The 21,275-nt window shown below is 39.8% G+C and overlaps 1 protein-coding gene across 8 annotated transcripts in view; it reads right to left on the bottom strand.

Moving 5' to 3' along the window:
• Positions 1–21,275, bottom strand: part of LOC134528333 (A disintegrin and metalloproteinase with thrombospondin motifs like) — a 421,345-nt gene that overhangs the window by 171,109 nt on the left and 228,961 nt on the right. For all 8 annotated transcript variants that reach the window (XM_063361874.1, XM_063361870.1, XM_063361869.1 and 5 more), the window contains one exon: positions 9,622–9,779. In XM_063361874.1, coding sequence (XP_063217944.1) covers positions 9,622–9,687 — 66 coding nt within the window. In that variant the 5' untranslated portion in view covers positions 9,688–9,779. The remainder of the gene's footprint in view (positions 1–9,621; positions 9,780–21,275) is intronic.

The raw sequence follows: 21,275 nt of genomic DNA, 5'->3' as shown, positions 1-21,275 counted from the left end.
CTAGCTTCTACTGCGCAGCTTAGGTTCCCCCCTCCCTTCTTTGCGACAGAGAGGGGAGTGACGGAAATTCTCTGTCGCAAAGAAGGGAGGGGGGAACCTAAGCTGCGCAGTAGAAGCTAGTTTTCGTCAGTTTTTAATCTCCGTCAAAACCTTACCTACAGCGAGCCAGTAGTACGTTGGGACGTCTCACGAGACAGCAGCCAATGAGTGGGTGACATCTGCCCGAGTGTACGAAGAACTATGGAGTTCATCCTGCAGGTCATTGAACCCGCGTAATTTTCCGGTCCCTATTCATTTGGCGTTCAACGCATATCATTGGTGTATTTTTACTGCTAGACTTTCATGGCTACCTTAGTTGGGTACTTCGACTTATCTTTACAACGTTAAGAACGTGCCTTCCGCTTTCTTCTGTGGTTTTATAGGAAAAATATAAAATATACATATCTTATAGTACTACACAACATTTTCTTTACTTTAGTGTCTAAGTAAGGAAAGATAAGCAAGCGCAGAGTTTAACTGCAAGCATGATTTTTTTTCTTTTAGCTACGAAAGGCCATTCAAGGACAATAGTATATAAATGTATTTCCTGTGGTAGGCTCCAGGCTGTGGAGATTGTTATAATTACTCCGAGCGCAGAGATTATCGTGAGCTGTTAGAGAAAAAAAGGGGGGGGGGGGGAAATTACCGACTGCCCTGACGTCAGGGCGGCCATCTTGGATGACTTTGACCTTTGACCTTGACCTCGGCCACCATATTGAAATCTAGAACTTTCCGCCATGTTAGATTCTAGAACGTCGTAAATTTCCGTTACGGCCGCCATCTCGAAAATCTATAATTTTCATTAGAAAAATCGGAAACAATTTTAAAACTAGAAAACATTATATAAATTTTAATTTTAAAAACCTCCGCCATTTTTAAATTCTTCCGAGATATTGAAAATCTGTAAATATTATGCAATTTTAATATAAAAAAATTCCTTCATCTTTGAAAATTGCCCTCCACATTGAAAATCCGTAACTTTTAACTTACAAATATGGGGAAAAAATTTAAATTAAAAAAAATTATAGTAATAAAAAATCATCTTAGAATCTTTGGTTCGAATCGGGCGAGGTCATTAGATTACACATCATGAGAATCTCTGCGCTCGGAGGAACTATGACAATCTCCATTCACAGCCTGAAGCTGCCACAGAATATAGCTACATTTGTATACTACTAAGGTCAAATGACTCGTTCAAGGTAGTGTGCAGTGTACGAATGTCTTCAACTCGCCTCAAATCCATGGGTATGAATTTTAATGCCAGCAAGAAATACGAGTGAGCATAAATACACGCAATTTGTATTCATACATGCGACGTCAGTGAAACTAAACTGTCGAAGGTAAACAAACATCGTGCCACGTTCTGTGCGTTAATTTGGCTGATTTTCAATCACTATATAGAATGATTAACGAGACGTTACCATTACTCACAGTGCTTATTACTTACATTTTCTGGAGCAAAATATATGAGACCGTGTTTCCAATATTTACAGAATAATTCGTGGTACAATGTGGTATCACTTTGAATGTACTGTGGCTGATATTGAAAGTTTAAAATTATTTTACTGTGGGGTATACCTCAAAGAACAAATTTATATAAACTTGAATAGGACCACGTTTATGTTTTGAACTAAAAATAAAACTTATTAATTTCAAGTTTAGAATCTCAATTATATTACTACATAAGCATATATATACAATATATACAATAAACTTATGCTTATGCTTAACTTGAGGTCTATGGGCCATGAAGCAAAAAACTATAAACAAACTATCCGGCAGTCGCACCACGGTACGACTACAATAGATACTCTTCCTTCGAAATCTAACTAAACTGTGCTCGCCTGTGCTGTGATATTGTGTTTGTGTATTCATATTTATTTGTCCGTTTGTCGGGTTTTCTCTGCGAAATTCAGTGCAAACTAGCAATGGCGTAGGTATGTCCAAACGATGATTTAAATCAATCTTCCCCAATTGCAAGAACCGTTCCCAGAACGAACGCTGAATGCGGAGTTTTACTTCACCGAGGAGAGCCAAGCAGGAAATGCGTGTGCTGCTTTTTGTGGTGATATTCCGTACACGGCCGCCACAATGCCGCGTGGAGCGGCTGTCGCGTGCTTCTACGCGCTGTCACGCTCTGAGAGATATCTGGTTCCTCCTCCTCTAACCCCTCTCTGTCCGACCAGGAAGCACTACGTACTGCGAAACACATTGTTTCAGTCGCTGCTAATTATTTCCGAGCACAAGTCACGAAACACTCACCACAGATTGTGTGTTTGATGGGAAGAGCGATGAAAGCAGAATTTGTGTGTAAACTCCTCTCTGTTAGGCTTGGATGTTGTGTAGTTCTCCGCCATAGATTAAACGGAAACTCAACGAAAACAACACAAAGAGTGAAGAGCAACAAATCGCTCTCGTAATCGTTTATGTACTCAGATATTTTTACAGTGATTTTAATTGCATTAAATTTTAGAGTACAGAACAGATTATTGTAACACGGTATTCTAACCAGAAATTTAAATCGCCGGCACACTACACGCAATATGCATTTTTTTTTCACACATTGTTATTTATATAACTAATCTGTATTTTATGATTTATATTATTGATACGTTTGTAGTAAATTTAAATCAATTTTAAGTACATTCCACCACCGGTGCTACTTATGAGAACTGTCAAATTTGGATAGTTACATGACTTTGACCTACGGGTGTACCTACATCATGTTCCAGGTCATTAGTTTATATTAACGTTTAGCACGGTTAAGTTTCTAGACTTCTTGTGTGGCCGAACTTCACCAAAATTATATATATATATATATATATATGTATATATATATTTAAAGTGCAAATGTTTCGCATAATTAGCTGGCAAAGTTTAATTTTGAACATTATTGTGCAGTTTGGATAAGGAGAAACAAATGGAATACAAAACTGAAAATGTTTGGGTTTAAAGGCCATGTTGGTGGCTACTGCGTGATATGGTTTAAAACTCTTTCAGATACATTTATTTCATTTTATTCAGGCTTTTAAAATAAAAAAAAATTCTGCTTTTAAAAGACCATGTAAAATTTGATCATTATTTCAGAGAGAAATTAAACACTATCGCATATCAGCCAGTAAAATGAACCTTAAAAATAAAAAGTTCATAATTTTTTTATACAATTTATTTTTCCTTACCCATACTACACGGAAACTTTAAAAACGCTCCTTTGCCAGCCAGTTATGCAAAAAAAATTGCGATATATATTTTTTTTCATTTCTAAACGTTCACCCATTTAATAAGTATGATAGTTTAACAGTATGGAACGTAAATATTAAATAATAGCCTGGGATGGGACACAGACCCTTAAGGTTCGGTCTCCTACGCCATGTTGAATATTTCATTTTATTGTCATTACTTTTACTTGAAGATTTTTTCCAGTGCATCTATCACGATAGGGCTCTTGCGTATTATGTTTCATCTCAATAAATCTCAACACTTACTTTTTAAATATCTTACAGCGGTAAAAAGGCACGCTAGTGTTCGAAATTATTATCAATTACGTAACATTTTTACAGTTTTAAAATAACGTTCTGAAAATATCTAGTGAGAAAATTCATGACGCAACAACAAATCCAAGAGATTCGTTTGTCGGTACAGTTAAACTATAAAAGAAAATTCCTTCGTTGAGTCACCGTGTCAACTCGAGACACACGTGCGATGCGCAGAACTTCAGAACAAACCACGCGATTTGGGTCCGTTTAGAATAAGCATTCAACTAGTTCTTTTTGCGTGATAAGTTTTCAAACTGCATTTTTAGGAGAGTGATAATGTGTAATGAACTTGCTTTTCAAATTTCTTTTGGACGTGATAACGTCTAATAAATAAATTAACACCGGCTGCACGCACAAAAAAGTGTCCCGTTACGCACATTGTCCCGTTATGCTGTTTCCCGTTACGCATATTGTACGCTTGCGCCGCATTTATCTCTCTTCCACTCGATTGGAACAACCATCGATTTGACTTTTTCGAGGCACATTAAACTTGAAACACTCCCATTCGTTTCCTACTTTTCCTATCATCGTCCTATCCTTAACAGAATAACACAGATTGGAAGAAGTTAAATAGCAAACATGTATAAAAGTTATAATTAAAATAATCTCTTCGTTAAAGTAATAAACATATTTGAATTAATGAGTGCAAATAAAAGTAAATTTATCAATTAAATTGTAGATTTCATTTTACTCCTTTGTATCCATACAAAATAGTGATAATTCAATAAAAATGATTCAATTTTATTCATAAAAGTATGCAGTCATTTCATCAAATGTTTTGTTATGGCGTCACGTTAAACTATCGTCCGTAAACCGAATTTTACAGACAACCAATTTTTTTTTAAGGAATGAAACATCTGTTAGAGATTATTGAAATCACTCAAGGGACATGGATTACACCTTTATCTTGATTTCTCCGCCACATGTTACTTATAGTTACCGCTAGAACTTCATGCACGAATGGTTGCTCCATGCACGACGCGAAGACAGCTAGCGCGGTGGGAGCCATGCACTGCCGGAAGAACAAGCCAGAGTCTCACGCGATATCCCGCCTCACAAGCACAGGCGCACCACCCGCGATTATTAGTCCTGCTCCTGCTCAGATAAGTTGCTCAGTGAAGCAACCCCCAAGCAACCGTTGCTGACTGACCTACAGGGATGTCATCGTCGCCAGTAGCGGACCCAGGGCCGAGCACCCGGACTGGGCCCGCGAGGAGTCCCAGGCCGCTGAATGCGACCCCCTAACCTCCTGCCTTGTGCCTATAAATAATAGGTTTTGACGGGGATTGTGGAATAACATGAATTTTGAAAATTCGCTGCGAAGCTCGGTGATTACAAATGGTCTGAGTTAATTTTTTTATTTAATTTCGAGGGAAATTAATTTATTTTTTACGTTGTACTCGTGTGTTGTCCAGCCCTCCTTGGTTTGTGGGAGGGGGGAGGGGATTGGGTTTTTTTCCTCATATTTAGCTGAGCAGCTGGCCTTAACTTCTCGGATTATTTTTGAGATGACGAGAAAACGAGTGGCCACGAGCGGTCCTCTGGGGACGGGGTCTAGGTTGCGAAGAGAGGCGGCTGGCTGGATCGATGACCTTGAGAATGCTTCACAGCGCGCTTTCTCCGGGTTCGGCTCCGCGGCTGGAATCTCAGTCTTTGCCAGCCCTTTCTCTCTCTCTCTCTCTCTCTCTCTCTCTCTCTCTCTCTCTCTCTGCCTCTCCCTTGTCGCTCTCTGCTCGCCAACCCGAAATGGCGAAGCCTCGCTCGCAGAGAGCTAAGCGTCCAGAACCAAAGAGCTTACACTAGACAGGGGCAACGAAGTTTCTTATCTGATATCAATACCTATAGCTATTACCAACCTCGAAACAATGCAAAAAAAAATTATTGAAAGGTATGCCCTGCATTTGAGCGAAAATATTTTTTTTTCTCCGATAGCTCAAAAACCGTTATTTTGCGTCTATACATCTTTATTAGTTATAAAGCTATTTAATTTTAGTGTATCGAAATTGCCACCTTTGTTGTGGACGTATATTCTAAAGGTTGCTCAAACAGTTACACTTGATTTTGTTTTTGTTGCACATGTCTATATAGTGTTACGCAAGTGAATACTTTAGTGTTCTTGAATATTTCGAAGAAAGACTACCAATTGTAGCAGTTGTACGGAGTTTTTTTTTTTCGTTTCAAGGTCCAAAAGACCCACCCTACAACTATCATCAATAGTTTATATATATATATATATATATATTTTTATGGACACGATAACTGCCATAAGTTTGCACAAAATCGCTACCAAACTGATACATAAAATAAAGTAATGGAAAATCTCTGTCGAGTTCGTTAATGGACAAATCCGACCAAAGGGGTAGAAATGGGGAAGTTTTTTTGAACAACAGAAAAATTGCCAAAACTTTCATAATATGACAAATATCGCATCCGTTTGAACGTGTTATTACTCTTTGGAGTAATACCAAAAAATGTTATTTAATTATTTAAATAAATGTATGATAAGACCAACCATAACTGCAAGAGGTGGAAAAGTTTTTTTGTTAAAATGATTTATTCCTGCTAAGTTGGAGTTTTTTTCTTCTTTTTAACAAGCTACAGTTCGTAGCATTAAAATTAATATAACTAAACAATGGTTTTGCATCAAAATGTTTTTTTTTTTTTTTGCTGCAGTTATCAACATGACAAAGATTACACACACAAGCACTTAATTTTTTACTTCCGTGGCTCGTACCAGTAATTATAATAGTTATTCAAACAATGTGGTTTCAGCAAAGAATTATTTAAATAATTTTTGTCATTAATATAGACCTGCAAAATTCGCGGATTCATTCGGTGATAGGCACGAATTCAAACACATATACCTCTTTGGTTAATTTTGCTATTGGCTTACTGTTCATCTGGACGAATCTCAACCAGTTATAAACCCTCAACTAAAGAAGGATCGAATCACAGACAAACCAGCTGAGACGACATGCAAGTCGGCAGCCAATGAACTTGCGTTATTTGCCCGAGAGTACAGGGGTATGTGCAGTCTATCCTGAAGGCCATCGAAACCGCGAATTTTGCAGGTCTCTAGTCTTTGATTTGCTTGAGGGCTGCGGGCCGCCTGACGGACAAATCCACAGAGCTCGCCTACGAAGTAACACGCCACGTCGAAGAACGGCACCAATCAGATCGCAGCATGACAGACGAGGTGCCGGCCGGGCGCTCTTGAAAGCCGTGACGTGGCACATAGTCCACTGAGGGTGGGGGATGGGTGGAGGGGGGAGGGGTAGCCGCGAAGCGCTCTTTGGACGCACGTGCGCGCACAAACAAGACAAGATGGCGCGGAATGGGCCGGCGCGTTAGCGACAGGAGAGCGATTACCATCGGGAGAGGTTTCTCCGGCCCGTGCTTTGTTCACGTCCTTGCTACGCGTCGGAAGTCTCCCAGCAGCTGTTGTGGCCTACAGCGCGGTCATTAGGGGCGCCCCGCCATCTTGGCATGTTTCTACATCTTTTTTTCTGCTACAGTAGCTTGGCTTCTGGGTTGTAGCCGTGTCCTCGGCAAATAATTCACCGACGTTTCAGGTCGACATTGCAGTCGCCATCATCAGGGAGCGGTTACCTCCAAGATGATGGCGAAACGTCGGTGAATTATTTGCCGAGGACACGGCTACAACCCAGAATAAGCCAAGCTACATTCCAAAAAAAAAAAAAAAAAAATTGATGAATTAAATTGAGGGTTTAGTCTCCTAGTCGGGTTAAGGTAACAAAGCGTTTTCTGAAGACACGCCAAATGTTGAGTAATCTGCGCGGAAACAAAACTGGATGATTCAGTGGTTCCAACCTTTTAAAACTTTCAAACGAGTAAAGGTGGGTTTACGATTGAAAATTAAGAATTAAGACTTAAGACTTTGTCGTGTACTTACCATATGACTCTATGTAAACTAGTGGAATGGTTTATGATTGTCGTGTGTGAATTTTGACGGGTCGTGTGCTAACCATATGATGACTTAAGACTTAACAGAAATGGTTATATTTTATATTTTTCGTTAAGACTTAAGGGAAGCGACCAATCACAACAAACCGGAACCTTTCAACCGGAAGTTTATGTCTTATTATTGGAACGAGCGAGGCAGTATTTTGGGTTAGAATTCGTACATTTGTCATTTGTAATCATCATCCATTTCGAAAAATAGATATCCCATTTGTCAATAACCTATTTCAAACCTGCTTCTCCGTTTCGAACAATGGCCGACCATGTGTTTTGTGCTGTGATTGGTTAGAATTAACGACTTCTATGTCAATCATAAACTGGAAAATGTAGTTTTGACTTAATCGTGTGCTCGATGTTAAGTTATAATTCTTAAGGAAATCAATCGTAAACCCACCTTAAGCCTCATATAAGCTCTCGTCTTGTATATCGAGGAGGTGTGCGCCAGTTGTTCGGCTGGACCACGTGACAAGCTCCCCGGGTGGTCGACAGGAAAGATGCAGGCGAACAACAACAAGAAGAACAAGAAGAAGAAGTCCGGACGATCTGATCACGAGAGGTGCGCGCATCTATCACTCTCCTGTTACCTCCTCGACAGGAGCAGACTCGAGCTGAGCGATGGCGTGTTCTTACACGCGGGGACAACGAGGGGGGGTTCGCTGCCCACAGGGAGGTTCCCGTATCTGATGAGTTCAGGAACAAGCGCTACATCATTTCCCCGCGATTCGCAAGCCGCGTCTTGACCGGTCGTCTCACAGCTGCTGCTTCACTGCGGCCGTCCAGTGTTTTCCCTGACTTCGAATAGTTTATAATATTTTCACTGACGAAAACCACATGATATTTCAATAGAAAAACCACCTAGTTATATATATATATATATATATATATATATATATATATATATAAGATATTGAACTTTTGTTGGAAAGCTAAAACTTTTTCAGATATTAATTTCTACATAATTGAAGCGAACAATTTGCACCAATTATGTTAAATGTGCACTATAAACTGAAGCGAAGCATCAAAAAAAGGGGGTTGTCTGTAAAGTTGGTTTACGGACGATAATTTTACGTGATAACGTCATAAGAAAACATTGATGAAAAATTGCATACTTTTTAATTTTCAAATGTTATTTACAGTTTGTGCAAATTTAATTTAAATAATTAGTTTAAATATAATCACGAACAATTAGTTAAAAAGCCCGCCTTAGCCTGTTTGATATTATAGGAGATTTTCTCGCACGGTGGTTGGCCGGTTCTTGCACGCTCGGCTCAGACGGAACGTGACAATTTTTCGTGCGTGCAGCCGGCGTTCATCGATTTATAAGACGTTATCACGTCAAAAACAAAATGCACGTTCGCAAAATGCTGATATACGTTAGTTAAAATTCGGTAGTTCAGTAACTCCAAGCCCTTTACTGTTTACTTGGAAGGACAAAACTGTTCGTAGGCTAATCCTTACTACAATAATCTTATAAAAAAAAAGGTGTGTTTGTTGGTTTGTCCTATCACGCAGCAACGGATCAACGGATCGGCATACATAAGAGACAGTTTATGGGGCCGAAGAGTGACATATAGGCTACTTTTATCCTGGAAAACAATTTAACGGTTCCTGTGCGATAGATCTGAATCGTCGTATCCGTGGTAGCGGGCTTTTGCCTTTGAATATATATACTGTATAGAAGTCGCGAGTGGATAGGATTTACTCTACGTTTTTCAGAAGCGTATAATGAGCAGCTTGGGAACTTCACCGCTGCAGGGCGCTGCCGTAACGCCCTGTATCGTCTTAGGTTGTTATTTAAACGTTAGAGCGCAGCACTGTCGCCCGCTGTCATTCCCTCGCACCCCCGGCCCATCATTCACTGCAGCTCAAGGTCGTTCAACGGGAGGGGGAAGGGGTGTTCGAAGAGTTCGACACTTGTCCGCTAGGGACCACCACAAGTCGATGCCCTAGAGATGGTGGCGATTGCGGCGGTGAATTAACCGACTACCTCAAAACCGTATTAGAAATTTTAACCTGTGCTGGCGACTTCTATACAGTATATATATTCAAAGGTACTGGTACTCACCGACGGCGAGGCGGCCCCCAGGTGGCCGATGGCCGCGAGCAGCAGCAAGCCTCGCACGGCCGCCATGTCGCTCCGCGCGGCTCTCGCCAAGGAAGTAGTGCAGGTGTGCGGAGGCGGCAAGGCGCGGAGTGGTGCTGGCTGGCTGGAGCCGACCGCGCCTGAGAACCAACCAGGGTCCGCAAACATTACACCAGGCTCGCGTGTAAAAAGCCAAGGAGTGGCCACGTATGCAATATGCTAGAGACCGGAAAAAAAATTCGCGAATTCATTTCGCGACAGGCTAAAATACAAATCGTTATACCTCAGTGCTGCCTCTGCTATTGGCTCACAACTCACCTGGATGACTCTGGGCCAGTGAGAGACACCTGACCAAAGCTTTATCGAATCACAGGCTGCTACGTTGTGACGTCTCACAAGACAGCAGCCAATGAGTGGGTGACATTTTACCGAGTGTAGGTACGTATAACTATGGAGTTTATCCTGCAGGTCATTTGAACCCGCGAATTTTTTCGGTCCCTAGGCCAATATCACACGGTAACCCGGTGAATCCTTTTGTTCCCCAGTTCATGATATACGTCATAATGGCTAGGCGACCAAAACACTGGATGAAATAAAGTGTTTGCATTATGGAAACTGTATTTTATGGACGGAGATTCCAATTACTTACTAATCAGTGTCAGAATTGGTCGATCACCAGTTTTGCAATGTTTTGCGCGTTACAATAAGGCGATGGTTTGGTTAAAAAGTGACTTCAACTACGTCACAGGTAAATGTAGGGTTTGACGCACAGATAAAGGAAGTACGGCATGAATAGAATAGACTTACGACGGTTATACAGTTTAGACCGATTCTTGTATTCTAACCAATATTTGCTAACAGAACTCTCGAACTCAGCGTGTGTAATTATCAATGCCATGTGCGTTTGCGTACAAATGATAGTCAAAAATTTTACTCCATAATTTTTTGTTAAAATCATTATCTGCACCTGGTACTTTATGATTTTACACACTTTTTTTTCTTCAATGCATTAGTATTATTGATACTTGGACAAAAACAATGCCAAAGGATTTTTTAACCTTACCAACACACCATCTTCGTCCACCATAACTAGAGACCGGGAAAATTCGCGGATTATTTTCACGATATGATAGAATCCAAATAACTGTACCTTTATATTGCTTCTCTGATTAGCTTACAGTTTATCTGAAGGACTTTGAGCCAATAGAAAACCTTCAACCAAAAAAGTATCGAATCGCAAGCGTCCCAGTTGGCAGGTGTCACGAGTCAGTAGCCAATGAACAGGTGACATTTGTCCGAGTGTGTAGGGGATTGTGGAGTCTATCCTAGAGGTCATCGAAATCGCGAATTTTTCCAGTCTATAACCATAACACACGGGTTCGACGATCTAATTTGCAAATGAGATGCTCTGTTGTTGAGCCCTAAAGGTTTTCTACTGCAAAGTTTGGTCTCTTGGTCTACAAACATAATTTTATTCCATGGTATAGATATAGCCTGTCTCACATAACGTGTGTAAAATTTGACTGTTGGCTTCGTTAGCCACGTTGATTTGCCAAGTTCACAAGTCAACACCAATATGTAATTTATTTCATACCAATAGATTTTTTCACTTCAGTATTTAACATTAACCTCTAAAACTTCCTTAATGACACCCTTCCTTAATGACCCTTCTTTTTTTTACAATAACTAGGGACACCTGTATTTCGCGAATACATTTCGTGTCAAGGTATGTCACAAAAAACTGTAGCTTTTTCTTAGAGTAATGGCGAATTGTGTGCGTGCAGCAGTACGGTATCCACATTCCCATTGGCCCCGTCAAGTGCGGGAAAACACCTCTCGCCGACCACAGCCAATAACTACAAGAAAAAAACTACGGTGTTTTGCGATGTACCTAGACACGAAATGTATTCGCGAAATACAGGTGTCCCTAACAATAACACATTCATTTAGAAGGTACCTACAAAAATTCGACAATTACAGAAAAAATTTGTTTAAGGACATATCTAAGCAAAATCTTTTCTGGTTAATGCCATAGGAATATACTTTATATTCCCAAAAGGAAGCTCGCTTCATTGTCCTGGAGCCTGGCCACATTTTAAAAACGGGCTAACTGGTTATTTGCCTAAAATGCCAGTTTTTGAGGGGCAGGAGAATATGAGGTGAGAAAAAAAAATAGAAGGATAAAAAGAATGTAGGTCGAGAAAATTAAGTAGATTTACGTACGGCAATGATTTTAATTCCAAAAATACATGTAAATATACTGCAACTGCAGTGCTCTTAAAAATATTAAGCCTTAAACCAAAAACTTCAGAATTAGATTTAAAACTCATTTAACAACATACAGTATACTATAATTCATGTTTTATTACGGTAGTTATAACAGCCGTATACAACTGCAACAAACAATTATTAAATTTAATTGAAAAATAAGGCAATTATCCTATGTCTTTGAAAAAACCTTAGTATTTAGTCGCGTAGTGTGATGTTCTATGTAATCTTGTATTTGTAAAATATTACGATGTTTGGGGGGGAACTGTCAAAGGTAGGGGGCGACTAAAGGTTATCTGCCTTTTAATCGGGGCCTGGCTGGAGCATAAAAAACTAAGTATTCACACAAGAGACTGGTTCCTCATTTTCCCCTCATTTATTTCTGCGAAGGTAGATGTTTCATAGTTTCTCCCGTTCTCAGAACCGGAAGCTACAGAGGCGGGCTCAAGTCCTTCCATTCCCGTCGCAGACAACACAGTCTGCTGGTGGGTTCCAGAGAAGCGAATCCAAACCTTCCTCTGTGAACGGTCACCATGCCCATCATCGTAAGGGATATTCACTCAAATGGTACACTGCCACAAAACGAAAGTGTATTTCATACAAATAATAGTTTGCGGTTTAATTTAAGTTGATTCAGCACGGACGATATTTCTTGACGGAGATATCACTCCTACATTTTACCCCCTCGAGGGAATTTTTTTATAACAGATAACTATAAATAAATTAGACGGTTCTGAAATCATCAACCCAACTTGCGCAGTTGAGAATGACTGAAGTGACATGTTTCACGTGGGCATTATGTCGTTAATTTCATTGTCTAGTTTTACTGTCCGATCAATTCGCGTTTTGTAAATGGATTTTATCGCAGATCTAAACACTTCCTGCGGTCGTTTATTTTTAGTTATTGCGTCTATTTTCATTGAAAGATGTGTGCATCACATAACTTGTATCAAATTCGACAGTTCTAAAAAAGCATTACCAACTGTTTACGTATCCTACTGCCACTGCAGTTCTACCAACAAGGTTTGTAAACAACTTTAGGTGATGGTCAGTAAATTCGTAAACAAACACCATATTACGCTTTGCAAGTAACAGTTGGGAAATGGGTATAACTAGAGTTATATTTTTCAGACAAGTAACCTGACACAGAATATAGAATATAGGTATACATTTGCATTACATGCTGGCTTCATCGTGTACGGTATAAATAGCGCACAAGGCTTGATTATGGTACACGTAACATTACAACGGTGCGCAATGTATTTTTTTGTATATGTAACATAAATATTCCTATAAAATTACAGATATTTGTAAATTTGTTCATTTACATTAAAACATATGTGTCATTAAAAAAAAAGTGTTCGCAGTTATACTGGGTTTGGGTTCATACCCGGGCTTTTATGCTTGGTGTTTTCCTAGTACGTCCAATAGTTAGTTATTTGTAAAACGCTTTCTGAATATCTTTCCAGTATTAACTACGCATGTTAATAAACATAATGAAACAAAATAGAGTCCAATCATTGATTATTCGACTATATTTGCCGTGGTTTAAAAAAAAATGCTTGAATGAAACACAAATAAAATATAAAATTAAGCAGTAATTATCGAAAGTGATATTTCATAAAAGCAGAAAAAAAAACAACCATAGCCACGTGTTGTTACAATAACTTTCTCGTAGTATTGCAACTGGTTTCCAAAACGACTCCTTTATAAACGTACAGAATGTTTTCGCGTGACAAAGTCTAATAAATCAATGGACGCCGGCTGCACGCACGAAAAAGGATGACTCATTGTCCCGTTACACACATTGTCCCGTTACGCTTTATCCCGTTACGCTCATTGTACGCTTGCGCCGCATCTATCACTCTTCCACTCCATTGGAACAACCATCGATTTGACTTTCTCGAGGCACATTCAACTTGAAACACTCACATTCGTTTCCTACTTTTCCTGTCATTGTCCTATACTTAACAGAATAACACAGATTGGAAGAAGTTAAATAGCAAACATGGATAAAATTTATAGTTAGAATAATCTGTTCGTTAAAGAAATAAACATATTTGAATTAATGAGTGCAAATAAAAGTAAATTTATCAATTAAATTGTAGATTTCATTTCACTCATTCTTTGTATCCATACAAATTAGTGACAATTCAATAAAAATGATTCAATATTATTCATAAAAGTATGCAATCATTTCATCAATGTTTTGCTATGACGTTGTCACGTTAAACTATCGTCCGTAAACCGACTTTACAGACAAACAATTTTTTTTTTTTTCCTTCTGTGCGTCAGTCAAGTACGGGCGTCGCATCTCGGACCATGCCCCGACACCTGGGCTGTCTCGCCCAGGCAGGGAGCTCACAGGAGACACGTGCCCGGGCTCCGACAAGAAGCGACGGCTCTGATTGGCTCTCGACGGCTGCTTCCTGCTCGCGCCTGTGGAGATCTCTGCCGTCGATAAGACACGGTGCCAGATGCTCCCGCTTCGCCCTGTCTCCCTCCCTCCCTTCGCGGGTGGTCGGTCGCACGATGTTCGAACGCCTCAGTAGCGGCTGGTACGATGCATAAATTTGATAGAGTAAGTGAACCTCGGCATTGCGAGCTCAACAAGCTGTTATCTTCTTAATATATATAAATCCAGTGCCCTGATGTTTGTTTCCAGTGAACTCTTCGCCAAGTCAACCGATTTCGATGAAAATTGGCATTTGTGTGTAATTTTTTCCAACTTGAGAGATAGGATAGTTTTTATTTCGATTAATGGTCTTAATAATTTATAATTAATAATAATAATTAATAATAAACTGATTATCAATGTTGATTGGTGTTTAAGTCCGGGAAACAGTGGGTACTTCGTCTCCATGACAACGTTGCGTGCTCGAGAGTCGGGAAACCATCGGTGCTATTCTTTTTTCTTCGGTACTTTACAAAGCATTGTATTAAGTTTCATTAATTTTCATTTTATTTCATTTATTATAAATGTAAATAAGAGATTTGGTCTCATCCCCCCCCCCCCCCCCATTAATACAACCGTGCGAAGCCGGGTCGGGCAACTAGTATTCTATAAAGAAGTTTCACGTCAAAGTGGCTGCCTTAAGTGTTCGCATCTTCAGTGTAAAAAAAAAGCTTTATTCAGAAAGTGAAGACTACAGTGTACGCAAACGAACATTATATTTACAAACAATAAAGATCGCAGGCTTTTTCACGGCCATTGTCTGCATTTTATTTTCTAAGTCTGACTTAGTCTACCTGTTGATGGCAGCTGCAATGACTGCCGAAACGTCGCAAGACAATTAGGTACCTGAAACTGCCTGCACCCAGAAGCCAAGAAAATATATTTAACCAACTTTGACACGCCACTTAACATGATTTTACGATGTAATTGAAAACCGTAAAAAAAAAAAAAAAAAAAAAAAAAAAGAGCGTTTTTTGATTGCTTTTAAGATTGAAAAATCTCTCGCGCAATATCTAAAGTAGTTTACAGAAAACTTGCTCCCTCCTCTTCCAACCTACATATTTATGACACTTATTGCTCGTCGATAAACATTTAGGGACACTGCTTTAAGCCTCACGTAAGGGCTTTTACGACAATAAACCCTGTAGCAAGTCACTGCACTGCATGTACAAACCAATATTATTACCCTTAGCGCTTCTCTATTTATAGTCCTCGACCGTTCAAAAATACTTTCAGACAAATAATACGCATAATATTTTGACTTTGACTGTTAGTATACCATCATCATTTGCGGTGAATATGAATAAGACATAATTTTTAAAAAGAACCTCATATCTACTGTGGGTACAAAAATGTTGGTGATCATGATGATGATGATGATGGTGACGGTTATGGTGGCGGTGGTGGTGGTGGTGGGGTTAACCAGCCAGGAGGCTGGCTTGCACCCTAAATGTCACCACGGGGAGCTGATTAAGGCGTGACTGGTGCGGACTAGGTGAGTTGACCCTGTCTACAATCTCAGTCCAATAAAAAAGTGCTTATAAAAACCAAAAAATAAAAAAAATACATGCACGCAACATATATGCAAGATAAAGTGTTAAACAATTTTAAGAATTGTGTATAGATTTATTTTATAAAATGTTATTTTTATGGCTGCATACCGAGCACAACACACCGTCGCAGCAGGTAAGACATAGGCCATGCAGACGGTTTGATTTTTTCTTTGAACGTTTTGACTCTGGTTTACTTCGCGTCACGCAGAAGCAAAAAATTTTTATTTTATGTACATAGGCTACATATATACGTGTATATGCGTGTGTGTGTTTACGTTCCCAGGTTTGTAGATTTATACGTTTTTTTTAGTACAAAATACACATCTATAGTTTTACTCCGAGCTATAGTGAAATTTTGCACAATTGACCTTCGAAACAAAATGAAGGTCACTATCTATAAAAGATTTAGAAGGGGGGGGGGGGGGTAAACAATACTAGCCCACGAATTGTAGCCATTTTAAATCTTCTAAAACATACAGTTAAAAAACGAAATACCGAACAGAAAAACATATCCACCCTTAACGTAAACAGACACCTTTCGGATATCTTGAGCTGTTTTCAAATCACATGTTTATTGACCTGACAACGTCTAATAAATCGATGAACGCCGGCTGCACGCACTAAAAAAAGATGACTCATTGTCCCGTTACGCTCATTGTACGTTTGCGCCGCATCTATCTCTCTTCCACTCGATTGGAACAACCATCGTTTTGACTTTTTCGAGGCACATTAAACTTGAAACACTCCCATTCGTTTCCTACTTTTCCTATCATCGTCCTATCCTTAACAGAATAACACAGATTGGAAGAAGTTAAATAGCAAACATGTTTAAGAGTTATAGTTGAAATAATCTCTTCGTTAAAGTAATAAACATATTTGAATTAATGAGTGCAAATAAAAGTAAATTTATCAATTAAATTGTAGATTTCATTTCACTCCTTCTTTGTATCCATACAAAATAGTGATAATTCTATAAAAATGATTCAATTTTATTCATAAAAGTAGGTATGCAACCATTTCATCAATGTTTTGTTATGACGTTGTCACGTTAAACTATCGTACGTAAACCGACTTTACAGACAACCAATTTTTTTTTGTTTTCTTTCTGGAGCTCCGCACGCCGTGTGTGTGTGTGTGTGTGTGCTCAGGTGGGCGGGGCCTCGAGCCAACAGACATCGAAGCGCAGTACGTAGCCTGGATGATGTTGTGTTTCGTTCCTATGGCAGCGATAATGCAATCGGACTCCGACAACGCAGGTGTGGTTTTTAGGCGTTTAGACATACCAAGGCGAAGCTGTTTTGCGCTTGGCAAGGCTAACTTATTAAGTCTTTGCAAGATTTTATGCTTGCTCGAAGCTAACAAGCACAGCAAGTGAAGCGACACCACAAGGTGAAGCGGTATTAGTGCGAGGGCTCTAAACACTTGAAGGGCAAGATACGTGTTCAGAAAGATTTATTTTTTCATAAACGTACCTTTTTACTAGTTAACGTAGCCTTTTACTAGTTGCAGGAAAAAAAATTCTGTTTTGATTCTCAACAAGCTAAAATTCAAACATATTTTGGCCTCGTGCTTCTTCTATATTGGCTAACGGGAGTTCTCTCAAGCAACCCAGTTCAAAAAACCAGCAGCAAAAAAAATACGTGACATATATATTATGTACAAGCATGCATACGACTGTAGTCTATTTTAGCTGTTATTGAACCTTACCTACTTGAACGTAGTAGTACCTACCTCTAGTGAGACATGCGGCGTATTTTGAGACTCGAGGAACTATTACACACAATACCAACCTAGGAGAGAATTCACATCAAAGTGATTGCTGTTATTGAACCTTACCTACTTGAACGTAGTAGTACCTACCTCTAGTGAGACATGCGGCGTATTTTGAGACTCGAGGAACTATTACACACAATACCAACCTAGGAGAGAATTCACATCAAAGTGATTGAATTTATCCTAGAGCTTGACTGCCAAATCTCTACAGAGATGAAATTTCATCAGACTGACGATCGCCCAGCGAAGGGGACAAAGCTCTGTATTGTTTCCAAAGGTTTCGAAAGGTGTTACACTACAAACCATTCAAAATCACATAACACCTAAGCGTTTTGATTAAAACATGTATTATCTTGTAAATGTTGATAAATCATCTCATTGAGTTCTTGATGCTCATTATGCCAAGTATGGTAACAACACCTACAGTTTGCGATGATTATTAACTAATTGCCTTCTGGAAGACCGGGCTAGAACACACAAACGCATTGGCAACCAAGTAGATGTTGTGTGTTCTATGGCTGCAGCCACATTTCCCCACCTTCTTTCCGGATGTTTTTCATAGTTATATTTTTTTAATTGGGCTTCTAGTTCTTCATGGCGATTCAAACAGGACTGACAATTAATATTTCAGATGAGAACCAACATTCCAAATCCAGACTGTCGCCAAACAATCATTGCGATTGTCGCATGCATCGAATAAAACTAATTCGCAGGATTAATTTCGCAAATAGTCCAAACTCAATACCTTGGCTCACTGTTCACCTGGACGACTCTTGGCCAACGAGGACACCTCGACCAAGGAAGTATCGTTCCGCTCAGCAACCAGTTGAGACCGGGGGCTCCTCCAAAAGCAATTTGGGGGGGGGGGGGGGATTTCAAACTCTAGGGAAGTAATAAGAAACAAATATAAGGAGAACACCCCCCCCCCAAAAAAAAAAAAAATACAGTTGGCTTGAACTAACCCTAACATCCAAATTTTTGTGTAGTATTTTAAAGTTATATTTGCATTTAAAAAAAGCGATTTTGAAAAACTGGTTTTCAAACATTTTCTGGGTTAGGACCCCCCGGACCAGCTGGCTGGACACTATCAAATTCAAAGTCCCTAGTTACGTAACGTTATTTTGTGAAGAAAAGGGGTGGGGGGAGGAGGTTGTGTGTTTATGGGGTTCAGACTTCAGACGACCCACGCCTCAGCGGCCAATGAACCGGCGTTGTGCCCGAGCACATAGAGGGACTGTGCGGTCCATCCTGAAGGTCGCGGTGGGTTACGCCACGTTTGGCAACACCGCCGCAAGGTGCAGTGAGGAGGGGGGGGGGGGAAGGGGTCGACCCTTCCGCTAGGCGGCGATAACAGCTCTTTGTCGCGAGGGTGTGACGCAAGCCGCCGTGTGTGTGTGCCGCGAGCGCGTCGGGACACTGGCGGGCTGACCCACTGGCACACTTGCCCGCAGCCCTCCCTCCCTCGCGCGTGGCGGCAAGCGCCGCGGCGCCTGGAGTCGCGGGTTCGCAGCCCGCCGCGGCCCGGCACTGGGCGGTGCTGCTGCAGCGGGTTCACAGGGCCGGAGTCAGGCTCCTGTGCAGGAGGGGACCCCACGCAATCCTACCATTTCTCACAAGTAAGTATGTTTCATAATTAGAGACCGGAAAAATTCGTGAATTCATTTCGCGACAGGCTAAAATACAAATAGTTATCTATACCTCAGTGCTGCCTCTGGTATTGGCTCACAACTCAACCTGGATGACTCTGGGCCAATGAGAAACACCCGACCAAAGCTATATCGAATCACAGGCTTCTACGTTGGAACGTCTCAAAACACAGCAGCCAATGAGTGGGTGGCATTTGATCAAGTGTATGTAGAACTATGGAGTTCATCCTGCAGGGCATTGAACCCACGAATTTTTCCGGTTCCTATTTATAATGGAATTTTTAAAAAGAAAATTGTTTCTCACACTAAAACCTCTGGAAATAACAGACTTTAAGTACTCCAACGTTTACGCATAGAATATTGAAGTAATGATTTTCCTCGAGTAAAGAAATTAGGATATTTTATGTTTGATTTATTTTTATTTGATTGTTTTATTTCGTAAAGACAACCCCATAGATTAACCCAACGGATTACACTTAAAAAAATGAACAACCCGACGACAGCACAGACGGAAACATTCAAACTTGAATATCTGTTTGACATCAGTGGGTTTAAGTTTTCATTTTTATTTCTTAATTTGCGTTCTTGATTTTTTTAACATAATAAACAGTGCTAAACTGCAATGGCGTATGTCCAAGAAATTCTATTAGATCAAAATTCCACATTGCTTGAATCATTTAAATAACGTTTTTTATTGCTATGATTCAGAATAATACCACATTTAAAAATTGTCGTAAGAAATTTAGTATTAACCAATATGCGTCTGGCCCTCGGGTTATTTTCAAAAATATATCTGGCCCACGAATTGACTAAAGTCGACCATCGCTGACTCTCAGGGGCTTCCTCTGTGGCAGTTACGAAAAAAATAATAAATATTGCCTCTCTTTTTAATATAATTTCCAGTATTAATATGTAAACCACATTATTCATACTTACGGATACGTATCGTGTTAAATGTGCCAGGTACAACTAAACACTAAACATTTCATGTGTAGAGAGAGACCGGAATAATTAGCAATTTCATTTTGCGATAGGCTCAACCTTCAAAGCTGATTTTGCTATTGGCTTATTTTTCATCTGGACGACTCTGGGCCGATTGTGAAACCTCATCCGAAGAAGTATCGAATCACAGTAAAACCAGTTGGGACGACTCACAAGTCAGAAGCCAATAAACTGGCGTTAATTGCTTGAATGCACAGAGAACTGTGTAGACTATCCTGAAGGCCACCGAAACAGAAAAAATTTCCAGTGCCTAGTAATGGGGGTTCCACGAAAAACTTCTGCTTCAAAACGAATCCTTATCTGAAAAGTTTGGGAACTACTGCTCTACGGAAAATTTGAGTCATATTTATTTATCTGTTTGTAATATACCTACTAACAGCTGAGAAACTTTTAAGGTAGGAACTGCTCTTCAGATAGACACGCTTTTAAGGTATGCTAAGGTGGCTACAGTTTTTAAATTGCACATGTCTGTACGCGAAAGTGACCCTTGTCGTGCTTGTCATTATATCACGGGCTGTTAGACACGTTCTACACTGTTATAAATTACAGTGAACGAACAATTCACCTCAAATAAACTAAGAGTTCTTTGTAATTTCAAATAACCTAATCTTCGTGTTCTTAATTTATACTTAACCAGTTTTTGAATGTTTCGTTAATATACCAAAATTTATTTTGCATTCATGTTTAGAGTAAGTGAACTCTGTGTCCGTGATTTTAAGAAGACAGCCGTATATTAACGGAGATCCCTGAGTAATTTGTAGAGACCGGAAAAAATTCGCGAATTCATTCGGCTATAGGCTAGAAGTCAAATACATATACCTTTTAGATGATTTTGCTTTTGGCTTTACTGTTCATCTGGACGAATCTCAACCAAATTATATATAAACCTCCAACCAAAGAAGGATCGAATCACAGACAAACCAGCTGAGACGACTTACA

This window comes from Bacillus rossius, chromosome 1 (genome assembly GCF_032445375.1).
Source record: "Bacillus rossius redtenbacheri isolate Brsri chromosome 1, Brsri_v3, whole genome shotgun sequence".
Lineage (NCBI taxonomy): Eukaryota > Metazoa > Arthropoda > Insecta > Phasmatodea > Bacillidae > Bacillus > Bacillus rossius.
Note: the sequence above shows the minus strand (reverse complement) of the source record. Positions and strands in the feature narration are given on the sequence as shown.